The sequence below is a fragment of the Periplaneta americana genome, chromosome 8 (assembly GCF_040183065.1).
Source record: "Periplaneta americana isolate PAMFEO1 chromosome 8, P.americana_PAMFEO1_priV1, whole genome shotgun sequence".
Classification (NCBI taxonomy): domain Eukaryota; kingdom Metazoa; phylum Arthropoda; class Insecta; order Blattodea; family Blattidae; genus Periplaneta; species Periplaneta americana.
The window spans coordinates 12,190,100-12,210,043 of record NC_091124.1 but is presented as its reverse complement, the minus strand read 5'-3'; the positions used below and the strand labels follow the sequence as shown (position 1 = coordinate 12,210,043).

The following is a 19,944-nucleotide window of genomic DNA, read 5'->3' as shown; positions in this document are numbered from 1 at the left end:
CAACCCAATATGAGCAAATGCTGGGTAACTTTCGGTGCTGGACCCCGGACTCATTTCACCTTCATTTCATTCAGACGCTAAATAACCTAGATGTTGATACAGCGTCGTAAAATGACCCAATAAATAAAAAAAATCATTATGATTTAAACCAGCATAATAATAATAATAATAATAATAATAATAATAATAATAATAATAATAATAATAATTATTATTATTATTATTATTATTATTATTATTACTATTATTACTACCGGTTGTTCTTTATGGTTGTGAAACCTGGACTCTCACTTTGAGAGGTTAAGGGTGTTCGAGAATAAGATTCTAAGAAAAATATTTGAACTAAGAGGGATGAAGTGACAGGAGAATAGGGAAAGTTACACAACGCAGATCTGCACGCATTGTACAGTATTCTTCACCTAACATAATTAGAAACATTAAATCCAAACGATCCTCTGATTGAGGTTCTGGCTGATATGTACAGCAGTGACAAAAAAAAAAAAACCGGACCGACCTTTGTAGCTCATTTCAGAGTCACAGATTCAAATTTTGCTAGTTACAAAACACATCCATATGTATAATTAATTGTAACAATGCAATTTACTGTATTTGTTCCATTCTTACCATCTTTTGTTTCCTTCAGTGCCTCAAAATTACAGACGAAAAAACTTTGTGAGTTTTATTTTCATCTGGCATCAATATTACATTTCTACCTCTATTCGGCAAAGATAACTGCGTATTTTTACATTAAATAGCAGTACATACCTCTGGCTTCACTATCCATATTGAAATTACCACAGTTTGACACAATACACAGCACAGGATTCTTTTGTATCAGCTACAAGGGTCGGTCCGGTTTTTTTTTGCCACTACTGTACATCTATTATCAGGCAGTACATCTCACTTGACAATACGTGTCAGAGGAAGAACAATTATTGTTTGTATACATCTGAAGTCTGATTAGCGGAATATATAGCTAATCGGCGATGTATAAAATGGAGGGAAAAAGGAACTGGCCACCCTACACCATTATATCCTGGCCTAGTTGTCTCATAAGTGGTGCCATATTGGTATCACTTGTGTAGTTGAGACCTGTCTTCTGACAGTTGACTAAACAACAACAACGACAACAACAACAGCAGCAGCAACAGCAGCAGCAACAACAACAACAAATCCAGACGTTTGAGATGGGCAGGGCATGTAGCACGTATGTGTGAATCCAGAAATGCATAATAGAGTGTTAGTTGGAAGACCGGAGGAAAAAAAGGTATTTGGGAAGGCCGAGACATAGATGGAAGGATAATACTGAAATGGATTTGAGGGTGGTGAGATATGATGGTAGGGACTGGATTAATCTTGCGAAGAGATTTGAGATTTAACGCAGGCATATAGGTGCACAATCTAGTGATTAGAATTTACGCACCGCCATCACTCCTAGTCCCGAGGTAGAAATTTTACATGAAAATTTCTGACCCCTCCGGGAATCGAACCCGGGTCGGCTATTCTGGAGGCAGACACGCTACCACAGAGCCAACTCGCCGGACGTGAACCTAAATATTGCTCTTTGTTCTGTAACACAGGCTCTTAATATTTAGGGTCGAAAGTAATAAAGTATTAAACTATGCATTTATGTAAGCCTATGCATGTACAAGAGGGTCCACACCTGTGGAGCAACGGTCAGCGCGTCTGGCCGCGAAACCAGGTGGCCCGGGTTCGAATTCCGGTCGGGGCAAGTTATCTGGTTGAGGTTTTTTCCGGGGTTTTCCCTCAACCCAATACGAGCAAATGCTGGGTAACTTTCGGTGCTGGACCCCGGACTCATTTCACCGGCATTATCACCTTCATATCATTCAGACGCTAAATAACCTAGATGTTGATACAGCGTCGTAAAATAACCCAAGAAAATAAAAAAATGTACGAGAGGTAATCAATACATTTTCGAACTGCACTTGTATTTATTGCACCGTTAAACATACATGCGCGTGTCACTGAAGATCATTGCTTCCATGCCTGTTGAGTCAGTTTATCAAACAGCGTCAGATTGTCTTCAAGAACTGAGCTTCTGCACGAGATTTCGTGCAAACCATGTCTAGGATCTATGGAGTCTCTCCATTTACGCCTTATGGATAATCTTCTTCTTTGCCTTTCAAGTGATGCATTTAGTATAGATTCCAGACGTTTCCCTTGTTCTAGATAACTTCTCCGTTTCCTATGTACTATATGTTGCCTACATTTAGGGCAGTTCGGAAACTTATTGATTTCTCCTTGTATGTACAGAGTGTATGAATGGATGCATTGGTATCTGCATAGCTGTTTCCGGAAATTACTTCTTTTGGTTACGTTTCCTTACATTGAGACAAATAAGCGATCTGTAAAGAAGGCAGTGTTTACCTCCCAGGCAAGACGCGCTGCAATGTGTGAATCCCTGCTGCTTCCACGAGTATGTCTTGCCAGCTGGCGCCGCCACCCTGATGTCATGCTGACGGTACGTCCCGGACTGGGAGTCCTTGTAGTAGCCACCCTCCGGCTCCATTCTGAAATGTCAGTATAAATGATATTATGAGTTAGTCTACTCATTGAGACTGTACTAAGACTTTTACTACATAATAATAATAATAATAATAATAATAATAATAATAATAATAATAATAATAATAATAATATAGAAAAATATTTTGTTATACAGAGTGATTCACGAGGAAAGGTAAAAATTTTTTGATACGATATCTTAGGCCATTTTGAGTGAAAAAGTTCATATGAACGTTTTCGAACGATGGTGGAGCTAGATAGATTTCTTTAGTAAAACGTCTCGCCCCAATGTGAATCAGACGTTACCATATGCTGCTGACGTGAGAACGTGAGACAAGGTCACCGATCGCAATGAATGACGTAACATTTGAATCTGCAATGTGAGCGATGTAGATAAGAGAAAGAAACCGGGTGGTGGGGGATTACAAATGTCCAATCGCCTGCCCTTGTCTGATGTAATGACACAGAACCCGCAGATAACACAAATAGCCTACACTATCATCAATTCACAGCAGTCCGGTCAGCTACCTGCAGTACAGTAGTTATACAGGTACAGTTATCGGAAGTGTTAAGTTGTGTTTTTCAAGATGCCATATAAATTTTCGACTAGAGAATATGCCGATATTGTGTATGTTAATGGTTTGTGAGATGGAAGTTCCTTGCGTGCAGTCGCTGAATATGAACACCGCTTTCCGAACAGAAGGGTACCATATCGAAGAGTACTTACTGTCTATGGGGTTGGATGAAAGACTTGATATAGCAAAGGAAGTGGGAAACGAGAGAGGCGCTAATCGACCGTTGGATGCGGCATAAAGAACAGCCATGTGCAACACTCCCGAGCGATGAGCGCGAGATGGGTGAGATATACGCATTTTAGTGAATTGCTGTATTCTGGTACTTATTTTTCAAAATTTGTAGCCTATTTCTCAAAAAAAAAAATCTTGAATTTAAATTGTAGCGACAATGATGACTGTACAAATATAAGGAATTAAATTTGGAGCAAGTCTTGATGGGATTCCACTTGCATGTAGGCAACATTTCGCACGATTTTCCACAAGTAGCATACCCTATATACAGGGGTTCTTGTTTACTGCACATTCACAATGTGTTGTAAGCGAAACTTCTACAATAAGGGAGTTTCAAATTTTATTTCCGTATCTGTACATACAAAAAATGAAAATTATGCATCAATTAGAAAAAAATTCAAATTACACCATCCTCTATCCTAAAAATTCATCAATGAAGTGTAGTTTGCTGCCATAAGAATAAACCTACTAAGATTGAATTAAATAGAAACAATAACGAAAGCACAAGAATTAATCTCCTCGAAAACAGAGCTGAACATCGTAACAACGCGAAATGATTAGTACCCAGCTAATGACAAGTTTCATTGTAATAATATTCTCACTCATTTACTTATTCGTGTTATTCATGTCATAGTTATATCCCGTCTCGACTCACACCTGCAATCTCATTGGTTCCGAGCAGTAGACCTATATCTGGAGGATAAGCTATGTCCAAGCATAGACAAAAACTGACTGAATCAAATATCAAGTAGGGATTGAAAGACAGTATTAGCGTTTGCGCTGAATTTTTCGTTTCACTATTGCCTATAATACATCATTATATTGCGCTCACGAAAACGCCTCTTCAGTTTCAAATCATTATTGGATATTAATCATTAATTGTGTGACAATATCTCTGCATGATTCCATGATATCCCACTGTGACTCCGATTGAATTAGCGGGCTACAACCAATGTATGTGGTCGAGGTGGCAGAGAGCCAAACAACCGCAAGAGTAGGGTTTGAGTTGTGTATGTGTGTAGAAATTCATTTCAGTCACTCACCCACTCATATACCCAGAAACTCTCAGTCTATATCAACCACCTTTTCTTTCACTCTTACTATCAGTCACTTTCTCTCATTATAATTAATCAATTTATTCTTAATTTCACTATCACTAATTCACTTCCTTTTAATCTCGCTTCTACTCTCGCGCATTCACTTACTTTCATTCTTTCTCAAAACTTACCTTAATTTATATCCATTCTTTTACTCTCATTGTTGCTCAATAACCTACTGTCATTTACACTCATTCACCTACTCTCATTTACATTCATTCACTTACTCCAATTCACAATCATTTATTCCTATTTATTCACTTATTGTCATTAACAATCATTCATTCCTACCCATTCGCTTACTCTCATTTAGACTCCTTTATTCACACCTTCTCACTCTCATTTTCACCAATCATTCCTACTGATTCCCTTTTTCTTATTTATAGTCACTGACTTACTTTCATTTACACTCATTCATTTATTCTCACTTACTCTCATTCTTAATAATCATTCACTCAATCTTATTCATTCATTTACTTTAATCATTTGTACTTTTTCACTCACTCTAATTTCTATTCATTAACTTATCATTATTGTTAATTCAATCGACCCTATTTAATCACTTACTTTCATCATTTGCAGTTATTCATTGACTAATTTTTAGTCATTCATTTACTCTAATTCTTGGTTATTTACTTACTCTCATCTACATTCATTCACTTACCCTTACTTTTACTTATTTACATACTTTCTTTTAAACTTATTAATTTACTCTCATTTACTTACTCTGATTCTTGCTTAATCATTCAATCTTAATCATTAACTTACCGATACTCAAAACTTATATTCATTACTAACTCTCATTTACACACATTCATTTACTCCTATTTTTCTTTATTGTTTGTACTTTGTTTATTTAGTTGGCTATTTAACGACGCTGTATCAACTACTAGGTTATTTAGCGTTGATGAGATTGGTGATAGCGAGATGGTATTTGGCGAAATGAGGCCGAGGATTCGCCATAGATTACCTGGCATTCACCTTACGGTTGGGGAAAACCTCGAAAAAACCCAACCAGGTAATCAGCCCAAGCGGGGATCAAACCCGCGCCCGAGCGCAACTCCAGACCGGTAGACAAGCGCCTTAGCCGACTGAGCCACGCCGGTGGCCTATTTTTGTTTACCTTCTCAATCTCACCCATTAACTTACTATTTTTTCACTCATTCACTAACCCCCATTTACACTCATTCATTTACTCTCATTCTTGCTTACCCACTCAATCTTACTCATTAATTTACTGTCATTTACACTCATTCACTAACTGTCTTTCATTTATTCTCATTATCGCTCATTCACTTACTTTCACAATTTCTATTTATTAACACTAATTACTTACTCATTTACTCTAATTATTATTCATTCACTCACATGAGTTACCATTATTCAAAATGTCAAGGCACAAAACTTTTACATGGGTGTAGCGTAGGACTATTGGGAATAGAAATCAGCGAGACGATAACTTGAGTTATATAATCATCAGTTGTTTCTGTAACTTTTGTGTTAAGTAAAATGCAGATAAACAAGCAAATAATTAATATCTCTGCAAAATTCGAATGGAAATCATCTTGGTATATGACATTTTGTACAAACAGACAATAACGCTCTTTATGATTTGAAGAGCCATCTAAACTTCTCTAAGATCACCAAGAAAAAATTTCCCACTCATATTTTAGTGACGTAAAAGAGAAATTTAATACTTTAAGGTTGAGAAAATGTGACCAGTTGGAGATAGCTGCACTAAAGAAATAAATTAGTCACATATGAATGAGAACGAACTCAACTGACCATCGGATATCTGTAGAATGGACGAGTCGCTTCCTCCCCAAGTCTGAGTAAGCCTGATAGATGGGTTCTAATTCAACAAGTGGTTTCTATCGGCAGAATGTTTGTTACTTACTGGGTTGGTATTCATGTCGATAACTTTGAATCTGATTGCTGAAAGCTTTACGATTCCCTATAGTCAAGATTGGAAGGTTACCATGTGCAGGCACTGCCATCAAGTATTTATGTGAGTCTTTTTTACATATGACTAGGCTTGTTACAAGGATCGGGTCGGTTATAATATAAATTGAGTGTTCAGAGAGAAGTGAAGCGAGTGAGCGAGAGAGAGAGAGAGAGAGAGAGAGAGAGAGAGAGAGAGAGGGGTAGGGAGAGGACAATAATATATTGTATATTATGCATGTCCTCTAGAAAATACGTAGTATAGGAGAATATCGAATATAACTGGTTACTTAAGCAAGAGAGGAGAGGAGAGGAGAGGAGAGGAGAGGAGAGAGAGGAGAGGAGAGGAGAGGAGAGGAGAAGAGAGAGAGAACAATAATATATTGTATATGTATGTCTCCTAGAAAATAGTACAATAGAATATCAAATCTAAATGGTCACTTAAGCAAGAGAAGAAAGGAGAAAAGAAAAGAGACGAGAGGAGAGGAGATGTATAACTTCATTTTAACAATGACGTTTCTGCACAAGAATAAAGGTGTATGTTATTTTATACATTATGATATTTGATTAATAAATAATTTTATTGTAAGAGGAGAGGAGAGGAGAGGAGAGGAGAAGAGAGGAGAGGAGATGTATAACTTCATTTTAACAATGACGTTTCTGCACAAGAATAAAGTTGTATGTTATTTTATACATTATGATATTTGATTAATAAATAATTTTATAGTAAGAGAGGAGAAGAGGAGAGGAGAGGAGAGGAGAGGAGAGGAGAGGAGGGATAGGAGGGGAGGGGAGGGGAGAGGAGAGGAGAGGAGAGGAGAGAAGATGTATAACTTCATTTTAACAATGACGTTTCTGCATAAGAATAAAGTTGTATGTTATTTTATACATTATGATATTTGATTAATAAATAATTGTATTGTAAGAGAAGAGGAGAGGAGAGGAGAGGAGAGGGGAGGGGAGAGGAGAGGAGAGGAGAGGAGAGGAGAGGAGAGGAGAGGAGAGGAGAGAAGATGTATAACTTCATTTTAACAATGACGTTTCTGCATAAGAATAAAGTTGTATGTTATTTTATACATTATGATATTTGATTAATAAATAATTGTATTGTAAGAGAAGAGGAGAGGAGAGGAGAGGAGAGGAGGGATAGGAGTGTGGAGGAGAGGGGGGAGGGGAGAGGAGAGGAGATGTATAACTTTATTTTAACAATGACGTTTCTGCATAAGAATAAAGTTGTATGTTATTTTATACATTATGATATTTGATTAATAAATAATTGTATTGTAAGAGAAGAGGAGAGGAGAGGAGAGGAGGGATAGGAGGGGGAGGGGAGGGGGGAGGGGAGAGGAGAGGAGATGTATAACTTTATTTTAACAATGACGTTTCTGCATAAGAATAAAGTTGTATGTTATTTTATACATTATGATATTTGATTAATAAATAATTTTATTGTAAGAGGAGAGGAGAGGAGAGGAGAGGAGAGGAGAGGAGAGGAGAGGAGAGGAGAGGAGAGGAGAGGAGAGGAGAGGAGAGGAGAGGAGAGGAGAGAAGATTTAACTGCCTTTCAGCAACGATATTTGCACTTAAGAATAAATTTGTACCTGATATTCATACATTATAGGTAATATCGGATTAAAAAATTACAATTTTATTATTCGACGCTATGATTAGTGGTCAACCTACGTCTCCCAACCAGATAGTGCGAAGTTCATTTTCGCGTGATTTCATCCCGTTAAGACATCCAGAACATTGGTTGATCTCGTACTATAATAACAACAACAATAATAATAATAATAATAATAATAATAATAATAATAATCCGTCTCGCTAAAGCCCTTGAAGGGCCTAGACCGACCAGCCGGCTGCTGGCCTCATACCCACATGCCGAAGCAGAGGTGGACGATCATCCAACCAGAATGGCGGTATCGTGTGGTTAGCACGATGATCCCCCAGCCGTTATAGCTGGCATTCGCAACCGGATTTCACTCCCCAAGTGCATCACGATGCTGGGTGGGCACCGGTCCCATACACTGGCCGAAATTGCATGAGAAAATTTCTTCTCCCACGAGGACTCGAACCAGCGCGCATTCCGTAACGCGAGTCCTAGGATACCTTAGACCGCGACGCCACGGTGCGGGACATCTCGTACTATTGATTTGTCTTCTATTAAATCTTTTCAAACCTTCCCTTCACTCGCAGATTGAATAATGTAAAAGCATTTCTCTCTAAATTCTGGAGTTTAATGCCACAGTATGTGAGCGAGGAATTTGCAATTAGTTCAATTGTTGTACACCTCTTTCACCATAAAGTCCGCTTTTTTATTTAGAAGCAATTCGTAATGAAATCTTATCAAATTAATAATTATGCTCTTGCTTCTGTTCTGAAGAATTTTTATTTGTTGTTGTACCTGCTTCGCCAGTATTTTGTTAGGCTCATGCATTTTAGTTATTCCATAAATTGCAGCTCTGGAGTTGCAAAAGGTAACAGCTTCTCGGAAACTGTTTAATTGTTCAAGTGAAATTCTTACAATTTTTTCTTCAAAATTGATATGATAGATCTGGCCCTAATGTTCGGATGAAACCGAGGAGCTTACTAAGAAGTCTTGAGTCTACATTTCCTTCCGACTTCAGGAGAGATCCATCGGAATATAACTGTATGAATCCATTCTACCAAATGAATAGCTTCTACAGCTATTGTACGGATATCTCATTGCTGTCTTGCTTTCTACTTCATATTAATTACACTGGTCAACAGTTATTTTGTTAAATGTAAAATTTCTGCTGATTCTTACGGAATTTCATCTGCTGATTCCAAAAATGAAGTCAGAATTTTTCTACCACCCACTTTTTTTTAATTTTAGAAAAACTGAGTTATTTTTTATTGCTATCTACAGTCCTTAACATGCTAATGGAAAGAAAACATTTCAAATATTTCATTTTATTGCGTTAACAATTATTGACCTAAAACTTTAGATCACTCTTGCCTGTGAAGTCAGAATTCATAGAACTAAATTTTATTCTCATTAGACTGTGAGAGTTTGCATTAATTCTCAGTAAGAGTTGGAACTTACATTCATGAAACAAATTTCATAACGTGTTTTCTTTGTCTTAATTTTAAGTGTGGTAAAAGTATCTTATAAAGTGAAACATACCTCGAAATACTGTATTGCGTAAATCACGTAAACAATTTTTGTTACATTTGTGGTTAGTTAATTCTGAAAACACACAGGCGAATTTTTACTACACTAGTTAAAAGAGCTTACGAGTGTTATTTTATTGCAAAATAGATTATGGCAGGAACTGGGACCCTGAATTCTGTTGTGCTCCATGCAATTCTATTAACTGGTTGGCTAAAAGGATCCCGTCATATGCCTTTTCCAATTTCAAAGACATGCCGGGAACCTAAGGATCATTCAACAGACTGTTACTTTCTAGGAATCACAGATCATAAGATTACAGAGAACTTGTCAGCGAGCTGATTCAGAACTATAACGTGATGAAGTGTAATAAGTCTCTCAAAATAACTTCTTGGATTCTCGTCTATTTTTTTCTTTCCTCAAAATCTTCGGGTAGCCAGCGAGGAACGTGGGGAGCGTTTTCATCAGGATTTTTCTGAAATGGAAAGGCGCTACCAAGAAAAATGGAGCCCAAATATTCTGACAGACTACTGCTGTACACTCAAAAGAGATGTTTCCCAGTGAAGTATAGCCTAAAATCTATTTCACAAATATTTTAGGTAAATAAATATGATTTTAGATAAATGTTAGAAGGTATCAACACTAGAAAAATTTGAATTACTTTTCAAATAATTACTCAAAAACCCTGCGTAATAGAAAATTTTTGAAAACATATTTAAAATCAGCACGAAATACGCTATAAGAATCACCTGTTCGTTATCTTTTAACAAAAATATGTTTACTTTTGTTGACCAGTGTTATTTTTCGTAATCTGTGAAAGGAAGCCCTTCCGGTGACAAATGAAATGCAATACTGTCCAAATTACCTCTCGGTAAATTACGTATTTCTCTTATTTTATGAAACCCACCAGCATTTTTACATTTGTCACTATTGCTTACCTGTGGGGCGAACAGGGCTCCAGGATGCATCGCTCCACCTCCGGTGGCTTCGGACCTTGGCACTGGCTGTCTGGAAGCCTGGCGATGGTGCGAGAGAACTCCAGGAAGATCTTGCACTGGACTTCCCGCTTCCGGTAGCCTTGGCCACACGTCACGGTGCAGGGACTCCAGTCCTCGGCGATGAAGCTATACGTCGGAAAGAACAACAGTTCAATGAATTGCGTCACAACGTCATTGGACACAGAGGAGACCATCGAGTTTCAATGTTTTGGAATGCAACGACCATTCAAGTATGCAATCACTATGAAGTTCATTTCATTTTAGTTTAATCCTAATGTAAACACGAAGGAACTACGATGTGAGTTCAATGGCAGCCGCATTACGGAGTTGATCTACTGCGAAAAATAGCATGCTGCAGTAGCTTCTCGTTGCTACTGCATATGTGTGACTGTTTATTATTCTGGCAGGGGAAACGGAACTATCCCTGTTAGAACCTGCTCAACACCGTCTTTGTACACCACAAATTTCAGTTACACTCACCGGGTTTTGAAATGTAGTTCAACCCCTGCCTTTTCGCTGAAGGTCCTTGACTTTAGTTTGAATTTTCGAAGGTGGGACTATTTCTTTATAACTTAAGTTTACATTGCTCTATAAATGCGATGACTGTCGAAGTCCGACAGATGCCCTGGTGACATTCGTAAATATGATGCCATCCTACCTCAAGCCTTGACAGGTTAAATCTTCAGATGAGTATCTGATAACCAGGTAGCGCTTTTCGTTCCCAAACAAGTTAGGAAAGTTATCGGTTAGTATATCCTGAAGTTTTAGGGTTAAACTCTGACCCTAAATGCTTACGTCAGGGCGCTACGGAAGGTGTAACCTAATTTGGTACATAATAATAATAATAATAATAATAATAATAATAATAAGAATAATAATAATAATAACAATAATAATAATAATCATAATAATGGAGCATGACAACTGTAAGTGGGATTACTACTAAATGAAAATGATCTGTCCATCTACTTTTTAACCATATAAACGCACTAACGCTGCGAAACTAGCTATCAACAAAATATTAGTGCTACATATGACAGAAAATATAATTAGATCGATAATAATACTGAACTAGTACCTATATACAACATAATATATTATAAAATATAATAGTAAACATGATACACATTAACTAAAGGAAGTAATAATAGTACATTATGCAACGAGCCTATAATGGTAGTAATTAAGACGCGAGTATGTTTATGAAACGAGCGCAAGCGAGTTTCATAATTTTCATACGAGCGTCTTAATTACCATTATAGGCAAGTTTCATACGACTTTTTATGCTCGACCATATTTCTAACTTGAAATTATTCATACGTATTCATATTATTCTTATCTGACTGAGGAGCGAAACTGACCTTGTGCAATACCTCGTAAATTTTGAGAAGTGCGCAGACGCGAAAATATTGATTTTTTTTCCGAGAAACAGATGTCGACATTGACCTTGATAAAATCTAGAGAGTAAAATAAAGATTAATCTTGATATAACCTTGAAATTGAATTAGACATTGAAAAACGAGATGACGAATTGAATTTATTTGAATATTATTTACAATTAACGTTACTTATTATAGTAAAAAAACTGACTTTATTTCAAATATAGGTGATTTATTGTGCAATTGGTGAAATTAATTTGCGGGAATGTGTTTTGTGAAAGGCTGGAAGATGACGGTGAATTGATGTTAATTTGTGTGTTGTTTTTTTTCGACTGAGTTTAATATTGTATTTGAGATTTCAATTTTATTTTGGATCGATTCTTCAAGATAACCTTCTGCGACAGTATTGGATTTCCAGCCTCCGTGACGTTTTGCTAGTTGCCTTTCGATTGCATATCCGAGAATAATCGATACTGGCGCTTTCATATTGCTACAATGGCATTTTCTGATTGGTGGAACATCTGAACTTTAATGAATAGGTGTACTTTAATGAGGTCCATTAAAGGGCTGCTACCAGGTGTATAATTACTACATTTCGGCATGGTCGAGCATAAAGAAATATTGCTGTCAGAAAGTGTATATTTTACAAAAGTTAAATTAAATTAAGCTCTAGCTACTTCGGAATGGGACAAACTTGTGTTCAGAGACGAGGCTACTTACAATATTATTAAAAAAATACAGATCAAAATGAATTACATTATATAACATGGATTGATAAATTAAAACAATATTAACAGAAAAGTCTGAATGAAAATACAACTTACTCAGTAATAGAATCAGATCACAATATAGTCGTAATTGGTGTTTTACATAAACAACATTGACGATGAAGTGCCTATATTGTACTATGATTCATAGTCTATGTCTCTGGGTACCTGCTCGCAATTCTACCCTGCTCATGCATTCACGTGATGTAATAGATGTACCAGAAGAAACTACTCGATCCGCTGAACGTTTGGGAACAGAAATGCGCTGCCTGCTGATAACTCACCGTCGAGGCCGGAATTTTAGTTGATAAAAGTTAATATTGTTCCTCGCTATAGTTTATAAATATAGAAGACATGTTCCCACTTCTTTGAGATGTCATTCTTGTCATTCAGTATTTTCCTTTTGATACCGTTAAAGGTCTTTAATCCTTTTAACCACCACTTAAAATTAGTGCACGGTTTACAAGATCCATTGACCAGTCTTTGTGACTCTGTTGTCTGTTATTACATATCGGACTCTTGTGAACTAGGCTTAAAACCCTCCTCACGGGCACTACAACTATTCATCTACACTCAGTGTCATTCTTAACGTTTAGCACCTAAATTTCCGGGCTCTATGATAAACCAGACCCTCAATCCGGAGCGCCTGAAGACATTATATCATATATTAGGAAAGGTAACCCGTACTACCATCAATATTTCAACCCATCTATTACAGATTATGGATAAAATGAGAAGATGGAGAGTATTGATGGAGTGACAGAGGGAAACGGAAGTACTCCAGAAAACCTCTGCATCTTCTGTTTTTCTCAATACAAATCCATCGCTATCTGGCGGGGGATCGAATCCGGGCCTCCTGTATGAAAAACCAGCGCGCTAGTGTTCGAACCACACATAAAGCTGGCTAAAGATACACCTTACTAGAGTCTGTGCGATTTATTTTTTTATTGGGTTATTTTACGACGCTGTATCAACATCTAGGTTATTTAGCGTCTGAATGATATGAAGGTGATAATGCCGGTGAAATGAGTCCGGGGTCCAGCACCGAAAGTTACCCAGCATTTGCTCGTATTGGGTTGAGGGAAAACCCCGGAAAAAACCTCAACCAGGTAACTTGCCCCGACCGGAATTCGAACCCGGGCCACCTGGTTTCGCAGCCAGACGCGCTGACCGTTACTCCACAGGTGTGGACTGTGTGATGTATGTTGTCTCACTGTGAAAAGAGAGAGAAAGGAGATATGTCTTACTTCGTCTGTATTGTTATGGCGATGGGGGAGTGGAGCGGTGCCGTCCATCCATCCAGTGGCGGAAGGGACCAGTTGATACATTCTGTAGCGCAAAATAAAATTACAAAATATCTCTCTTCGTACTGTGTAGTTCCGTCACTGAGCTCGTCTTTCAAGAAACTGAGTTCAGGCAGCCTGTACAATAACAAGGTTTTGAAAGGAATCCTGAAAATTTACAACCCCTCCTATAATCTCCACCCTCATTTGAAGGGACTTGGTTTTATTGCTACTAAGACAAGATAAACCTCACCAGGTATAGGGCCTACCTATTATAGTATAGAAATTTGTCTCGGGCTTTGAAAACTTATTTTCTAATCTGGAGTTGACAGATCAGAAAACAATAACATAACCTCAAAAACAAAGAACTGTAACTACTTTCCCAGGACAGCTTTGGAGATTACCTTCAGATCACACTAGTGTGGAATTTATTATTATTTTAGTTGCATGTTTAACGACGCTGTATAAACTAGTAGATTATTTAGCGTGGATGGGATTGGTGATAGCGAGATCGTATATGGCGAGATGAGGCCGAGGATTCGCCATAGATTACCTAAAATTCGCCTTACGATTGGGGAAAACTCGGAATAAACCCAACCAGGTAAACAACCCAAGCGGGAATCGAACCAGCGCCCGAGCGCAACTCCGGATTCGGCAGGCAAGCGCCTTAGTCTACTGAGCTACGCCAATGGATGTAATTTATTATTAATATTTGAATATTTCTTGTTTATTAATGAAACAAAATTGTTTAATACACTGGTGATTTTTCTCAGCTTCTTTGATAAGTTTTCAATTGTATATTTCCTTTGGTACTCCAGAATATAGCTCTATTCTCATGAAATTTCGACCAGTTTATGGAACCGGTGCTTATAAAGGATAATGATGAATTTGAGGAGTTTAGGTAGAGAAATCTGGTTTCGGAAACCAGCTGTAACGGCAGGAGGGGGGGTTCACCCACATCCTACCTCTGTACTGGTTGGATGATCGTACACCTCTGCCGACGAATGTGGATTTGAGGCCAGCAGTCGGCTGGTTGGCTTAGGGCCTTCATGGGCTGCCGCGTCACGAATTACTTCTGATATAGCATACCGTTAGCCGAACTACCGTGTAGAAGAATCGGGTTCAAATATCTGAAGCTGTAAGTGAAATTTGTGTGAGGAAGAATTGGTATTTTGGCAGGTTCTCAAGAGATAGTTCTACTCCAGTTATGCCTCCCAGAATTCCAATATTTTTCCATAATCACAATTATCCTCATTCCGGTATGTACTGTTGATTCACTCTCATGTTGCACCTAAGATAACATTGAAAACAACAAAGTGATGTGCAGTTTTGCGCGTTACTTAGAGGAAGAGATGCTCGAGATAAAATGGTAATACTCAAGGCAGATACACTGACATTCAAAGGTATCCGACCTAAAATTTTATGATCGTGTAAGCGAACTTTCCAATCAGAGGATAAGTCAGAACCAAAGATATAAATCATTGACAAACTTTGAAAGAGTTCCGTTAATTCTCAATAGGTAACACCACTATTGGGAGCCACTAAAAAGTGTCAGGGAAAATGATTATGTAGATTAAATATAAATTAAGGTATTCTTCTAATAGACAATATCAACGGTTTTCAGTCAGACTCAGTGTTGTTTTACAATCAGTAGAGTGGGATGAAACATTGAATTGTATTACACGGGTATATTTGTCTACTATTGGCAACAGTGATTATTATTATGCAAATCTATTCAGTGATTATTATCTTCACCATCTATTCATAGAAGTAATAACTACAGAATCCACACTTACACCAACAAATTATTATCGATCACTATCGATTAGTATGGTCATATATCTTTGAACGTCAGTGTACATACCTGAAGTTGACAAAGAAAATAACTTTAAAATGTCTTCTATGGAATATATATATATATATATATATATATATATATATATATATATATATATGAGAAAATGTATTCAATGGAGTTTTAGCTGTATTTTTTTTTTTTTTTTTTGCAAGAAGTGTAGTTATTTTTGTAATTCACAATGAAGTAGGCAGATGGATTTTGAATTGAAGTTAGTTATAAAAAGGAATAAAAAAACCATAAAATACTTAAATAACATTGTGCTTATTAAGATAATTGTAATTTGGCTTTACTTGATTTGGGTATGTTTGTTCCCACAATGCACTAGGATTCATTTGCCGAGTCAATCTTGTGCTAATATTCACTCCTGAGTGCTGAAGTTTACATCAGGATTAAACTAAATGCAATAACGTGCAGGTCTAGTATGTATACAACATATAAATGGAGAGACTTTCTTGCAGACTTTAATTTTTTCCTAAAATGTTCCCCCCCAGAACAAGATATGTGAAGAAGCGATTAAAAACTGCTGTCCTACTAGCGTCTGACTTTTGCAATAAAAGTTACGTAGGTGAGCATTAGCGAGGAAGTCTGTCCATTTTATGTCGCACATTGTGCCAACGTGATTTAAAATCCGTGAAATTTCACGTGCTATTGCATTTCCTTTTCTTTAGATGAGAAAAAATTAAATTACTAACAACAACATTTTTGCATTATGGTTTAAGTAAAGTAGTAATTTGTTCTGTACTGACAGTGTATTCTTATTTTACAAGTGACCCTGAATGAAGCATTTGGAACTGAGTTTTAAAATGTGGACAGTTATTTTGTTCGAAATATATATAATTTATTAACTTACTATTTAAAATATATTTAAATATTTACTTATATTTCTATTAATTAAATATTTATCTATATATTAAGCAGTTAAATATTTATAAATGTAAAATTAAAATAATTATTGGAGGTATTTATTTAATTTAATATTTTATTAAAACTCTGATAACTTCAGAGTTTATTTACAACAGTTTTTGTAATAGAAAGGTAAGTGTTGGGCTGAGAGGATAATATACAGCCTACACCATAAGTAATGTCCTTAATTTCAGGGGGTTATTCTTTGAGATATTCCAATCAGTATCTGGAATGTCTGGAATAATTTGTTTTATTGTTTATTTAAAATTCAAATTTCAAATGCATCGGGAGATGCTATAATATGGTCAAGTACAAATTTATATAATAATACAAAACGGAACATATTATAATACAGAATAATACATCAGACTACAGAATATAATTACAATAAAATAGAAATAAAATAATACAATCAATATAAAAGAGGATACAATAATATTAACAAAATTTGAGGACCGAATGAGCAGCGCTTGTGTTCGGTCGCAGTTCAGATATATTATTAATATAAGAGGAATACAGAAAATAAAATAGAATAGAATATAAAATTGGAACTAAAATTAAAATTATAGCTACAATGAAATTATATAATATAATATATTATTAATATAAGAGGAATATAGGAAATAAAATAAAATAAGAACTGAAATTAAAATTACAGCTACAATGAAATTATATAATATAATATTAACATAGAGAATAATATCTTACGTGAATAAAGTAGGACAATTTATGTCAAATATATACTCCGAAATTATGGAATACAAATATAATATAGGCTGATTAATTCATACACATAGACTATAAATTTATTTAATCAAATTGAAGACATTAACACGTTTCTAATTTTCTTGTTATATGTTAGTGGGTTACATGTTAGAAGTTCTGGGTGTAATTTAGCTAAAGAATTATACAACCGAGGGCCAAAATTAATGATATGCTTTAGACCAGCAGATGTGAAACATTTAGGTTCTAAAAAATAGAAAGCACTTCAAAGACAACCTTCTCATAAAATTTCAGCCAGTGAATGGGACCGATGCATCATGATGAATTTGGGAACTGCGATAACTTAGCGAAATCCAATTTCGAAAATCAGCTATAACGGATGGGGGGAAATCATCGTGATGTCTACACGATGCCTCTGTTCTGGTTAGATGATCGTTCACCTCTGCTGAGACATGTTGGCGTGAGGCCAGCAACCGGTTGTTCGGCCTTAGCCATTTATGGGCTGTTCGTGTCACGGATTGGATTTTGGACAATTTTTATATAACGCATATACCAATCTGGGAAATATGTCGAGAAAAAGCACTGCACTGAACCTATCTTCGTCATTACACAGAGAGGAGAAGAAGGGAGAAAGAACCGTATTTGTTGGTGACTTCATATTTCTTTATTTTAATTAGCTGACGGCAAATAATTGTAACTACCCCAATTAGAAGTTATTTTTTCTGTCTTCGTCCACTTCTTCATCCTTATCTTCGTCCATGATGTGTAGGATCCAATTTCGAAATATCGTTATTTTTTCACATACAGGGTGTTTCTTGTAAGCGTAAACATTTTACGGATATAATGAAAATCTCCGGTCAGACTATTTCTAAGACTGCAGTAGGGCAATAGGCAAAAGGCACAAGAAGAGAAAATTCCTCGCTGAAATTATAAGAGTTAATCCGCATTTACTAGCATTGTAGCCAAACAATAATACGTTTTAGGATCTTTGCCTGGGCTGGCTCAGCAAGTCAGATTGATTTTCTTTTCCCTGAATTCACAGACCTTTATACTCATTGAAGTTGCGTAACATTCATATTCGTAACCTTAATGTACGGTAGGTGTCAAAATATGACTAAGATCCAAGTTAACAATTTTAGAACGCTTTACGTTTTATGCAGAGTACAAGGAAACGGTGAAAATATAAATCTGTTCTCTCGATACACGAACAGACTTGATGGATTAGTTTTCATCTTCCTCGATGACACTTATGGAGGACTAGTTCTTTGATCAGCCATATCACCGAACTCCTGAATTTCTACAGGGTGTTTCCAGGCTGGTGTTACAAACTTTCAGGGATGATGAGGAAGAGCACATATATCAATTTGAGATAAGGAACCCTGGTCCGGAAATGACTGAGTCGAAAGTTATGAGCAAAAATATTTGTGTGGAAATGGAATTGTAATTTGGCACCATGTGCCATCCTTCCCTTAACTTTTGGAACAGTCGTGAAAAGATGGTATGGGCCGGATGTTTCCTACATGGGTACTTGCCCGGATACAATCTGTGAGCTTGTCTACTGTTCCCATTGGCTCATCCGTATTCGAAAATCAGGTCTGCTTATTCCGCTCTTGTGCACTCCTCCATTTCACTAGGACTGATCGACTGGACACAGCAACTTGCTGTCTACAGACGTGCATATCAGGACCGACCATGTCCGTTACTCATTACGCTATCTGCATTGCTTTAGTGTAGTTTCCTGTCCCTATCCCTCAGACAGCGCACTGAATGGAATACTGTAAGTAAACAACGTAAACAACGTCAGATGAATACAGTATGTGTAAGATGTACAGATAAATACACATAAATAAGGTGTACAGAAGAATAAAATTATTTCATTTCCACACAACTATTTTTGCTTGTAACTTTCGACTCAGTCATTTCCGGACCAGGGTTCCTCATCTCAAATTGATACATGTACCCTTCGCCATCATCCCTGAAAGTTTGTAACACTAGCCCGGAAACACCTTGTATTTCTGAAAAGATATGAAGTCACTAATAAATTTATGCCAGTGAGATTTTGGATTGCAATGACAATTTAACAAAGCTTCAAAGCTATTCGAGGTAAGTTGAACGCACTGAGTGACTCTTTTCAAGAGCAATGAGTTGACTAGCACGTCTTTATGTACAAGTTCAGGCACATGACTCAAAACCATATTATTAACACTGTATTATTACTTTATAATGCTTGTTCCGCTTTCTTTTCAGTGTATCTCCGAAATAAAGCTCTCTCAGAAAAGAAGGTAGGAAATTTTAGCCTTCTTTTGACCTCTAACTTACACCTCAAAATTTTCTTTTATTTACCTATGAAACACTCCGTTTTGTAAGAAAAGACAAGCAGTTCGAACGAAACGTCTTCACTGTTTTACTACGATAGCAATAATTTTTAAGCAATTACTAGAGTAAGGATTTAGATAACATAATTATGTTACCAAAAATACATTAAGTAATGCAGTGATAAATGGCATATTATAAAATAAAGCAA

At 36.5% G+C, this 19,944-nt stretch overlaps 1 protein-coding gene across 1 annotated transcript in view; it reads right to left on the bottom strand.

Annotated features, from left to right (window-relative positions):
* The window catches only part of nolo (no long nerve cord), a 600,625-nt gene that overhangs the window by 75,064 nt on the left and 505,617 nt on the right, over positions 1-19,944 (bottom strand). The window contains exons 11-12 of the mRNA XM_069832206.1: positions 10,448-10,633; positions 2,392-2,534 (exon numbers count right to left, since the gene is read on the bottom strand). Coding sequence (XP_069688307.1) covers positions 2,392-2,534; positions 10,448-10,633 — 329 coding nt within the window. The remainder of the gene's footprint in view (positions 1-2,391; positions 2,535-10,447; positions 10,634-19,944) is intronic.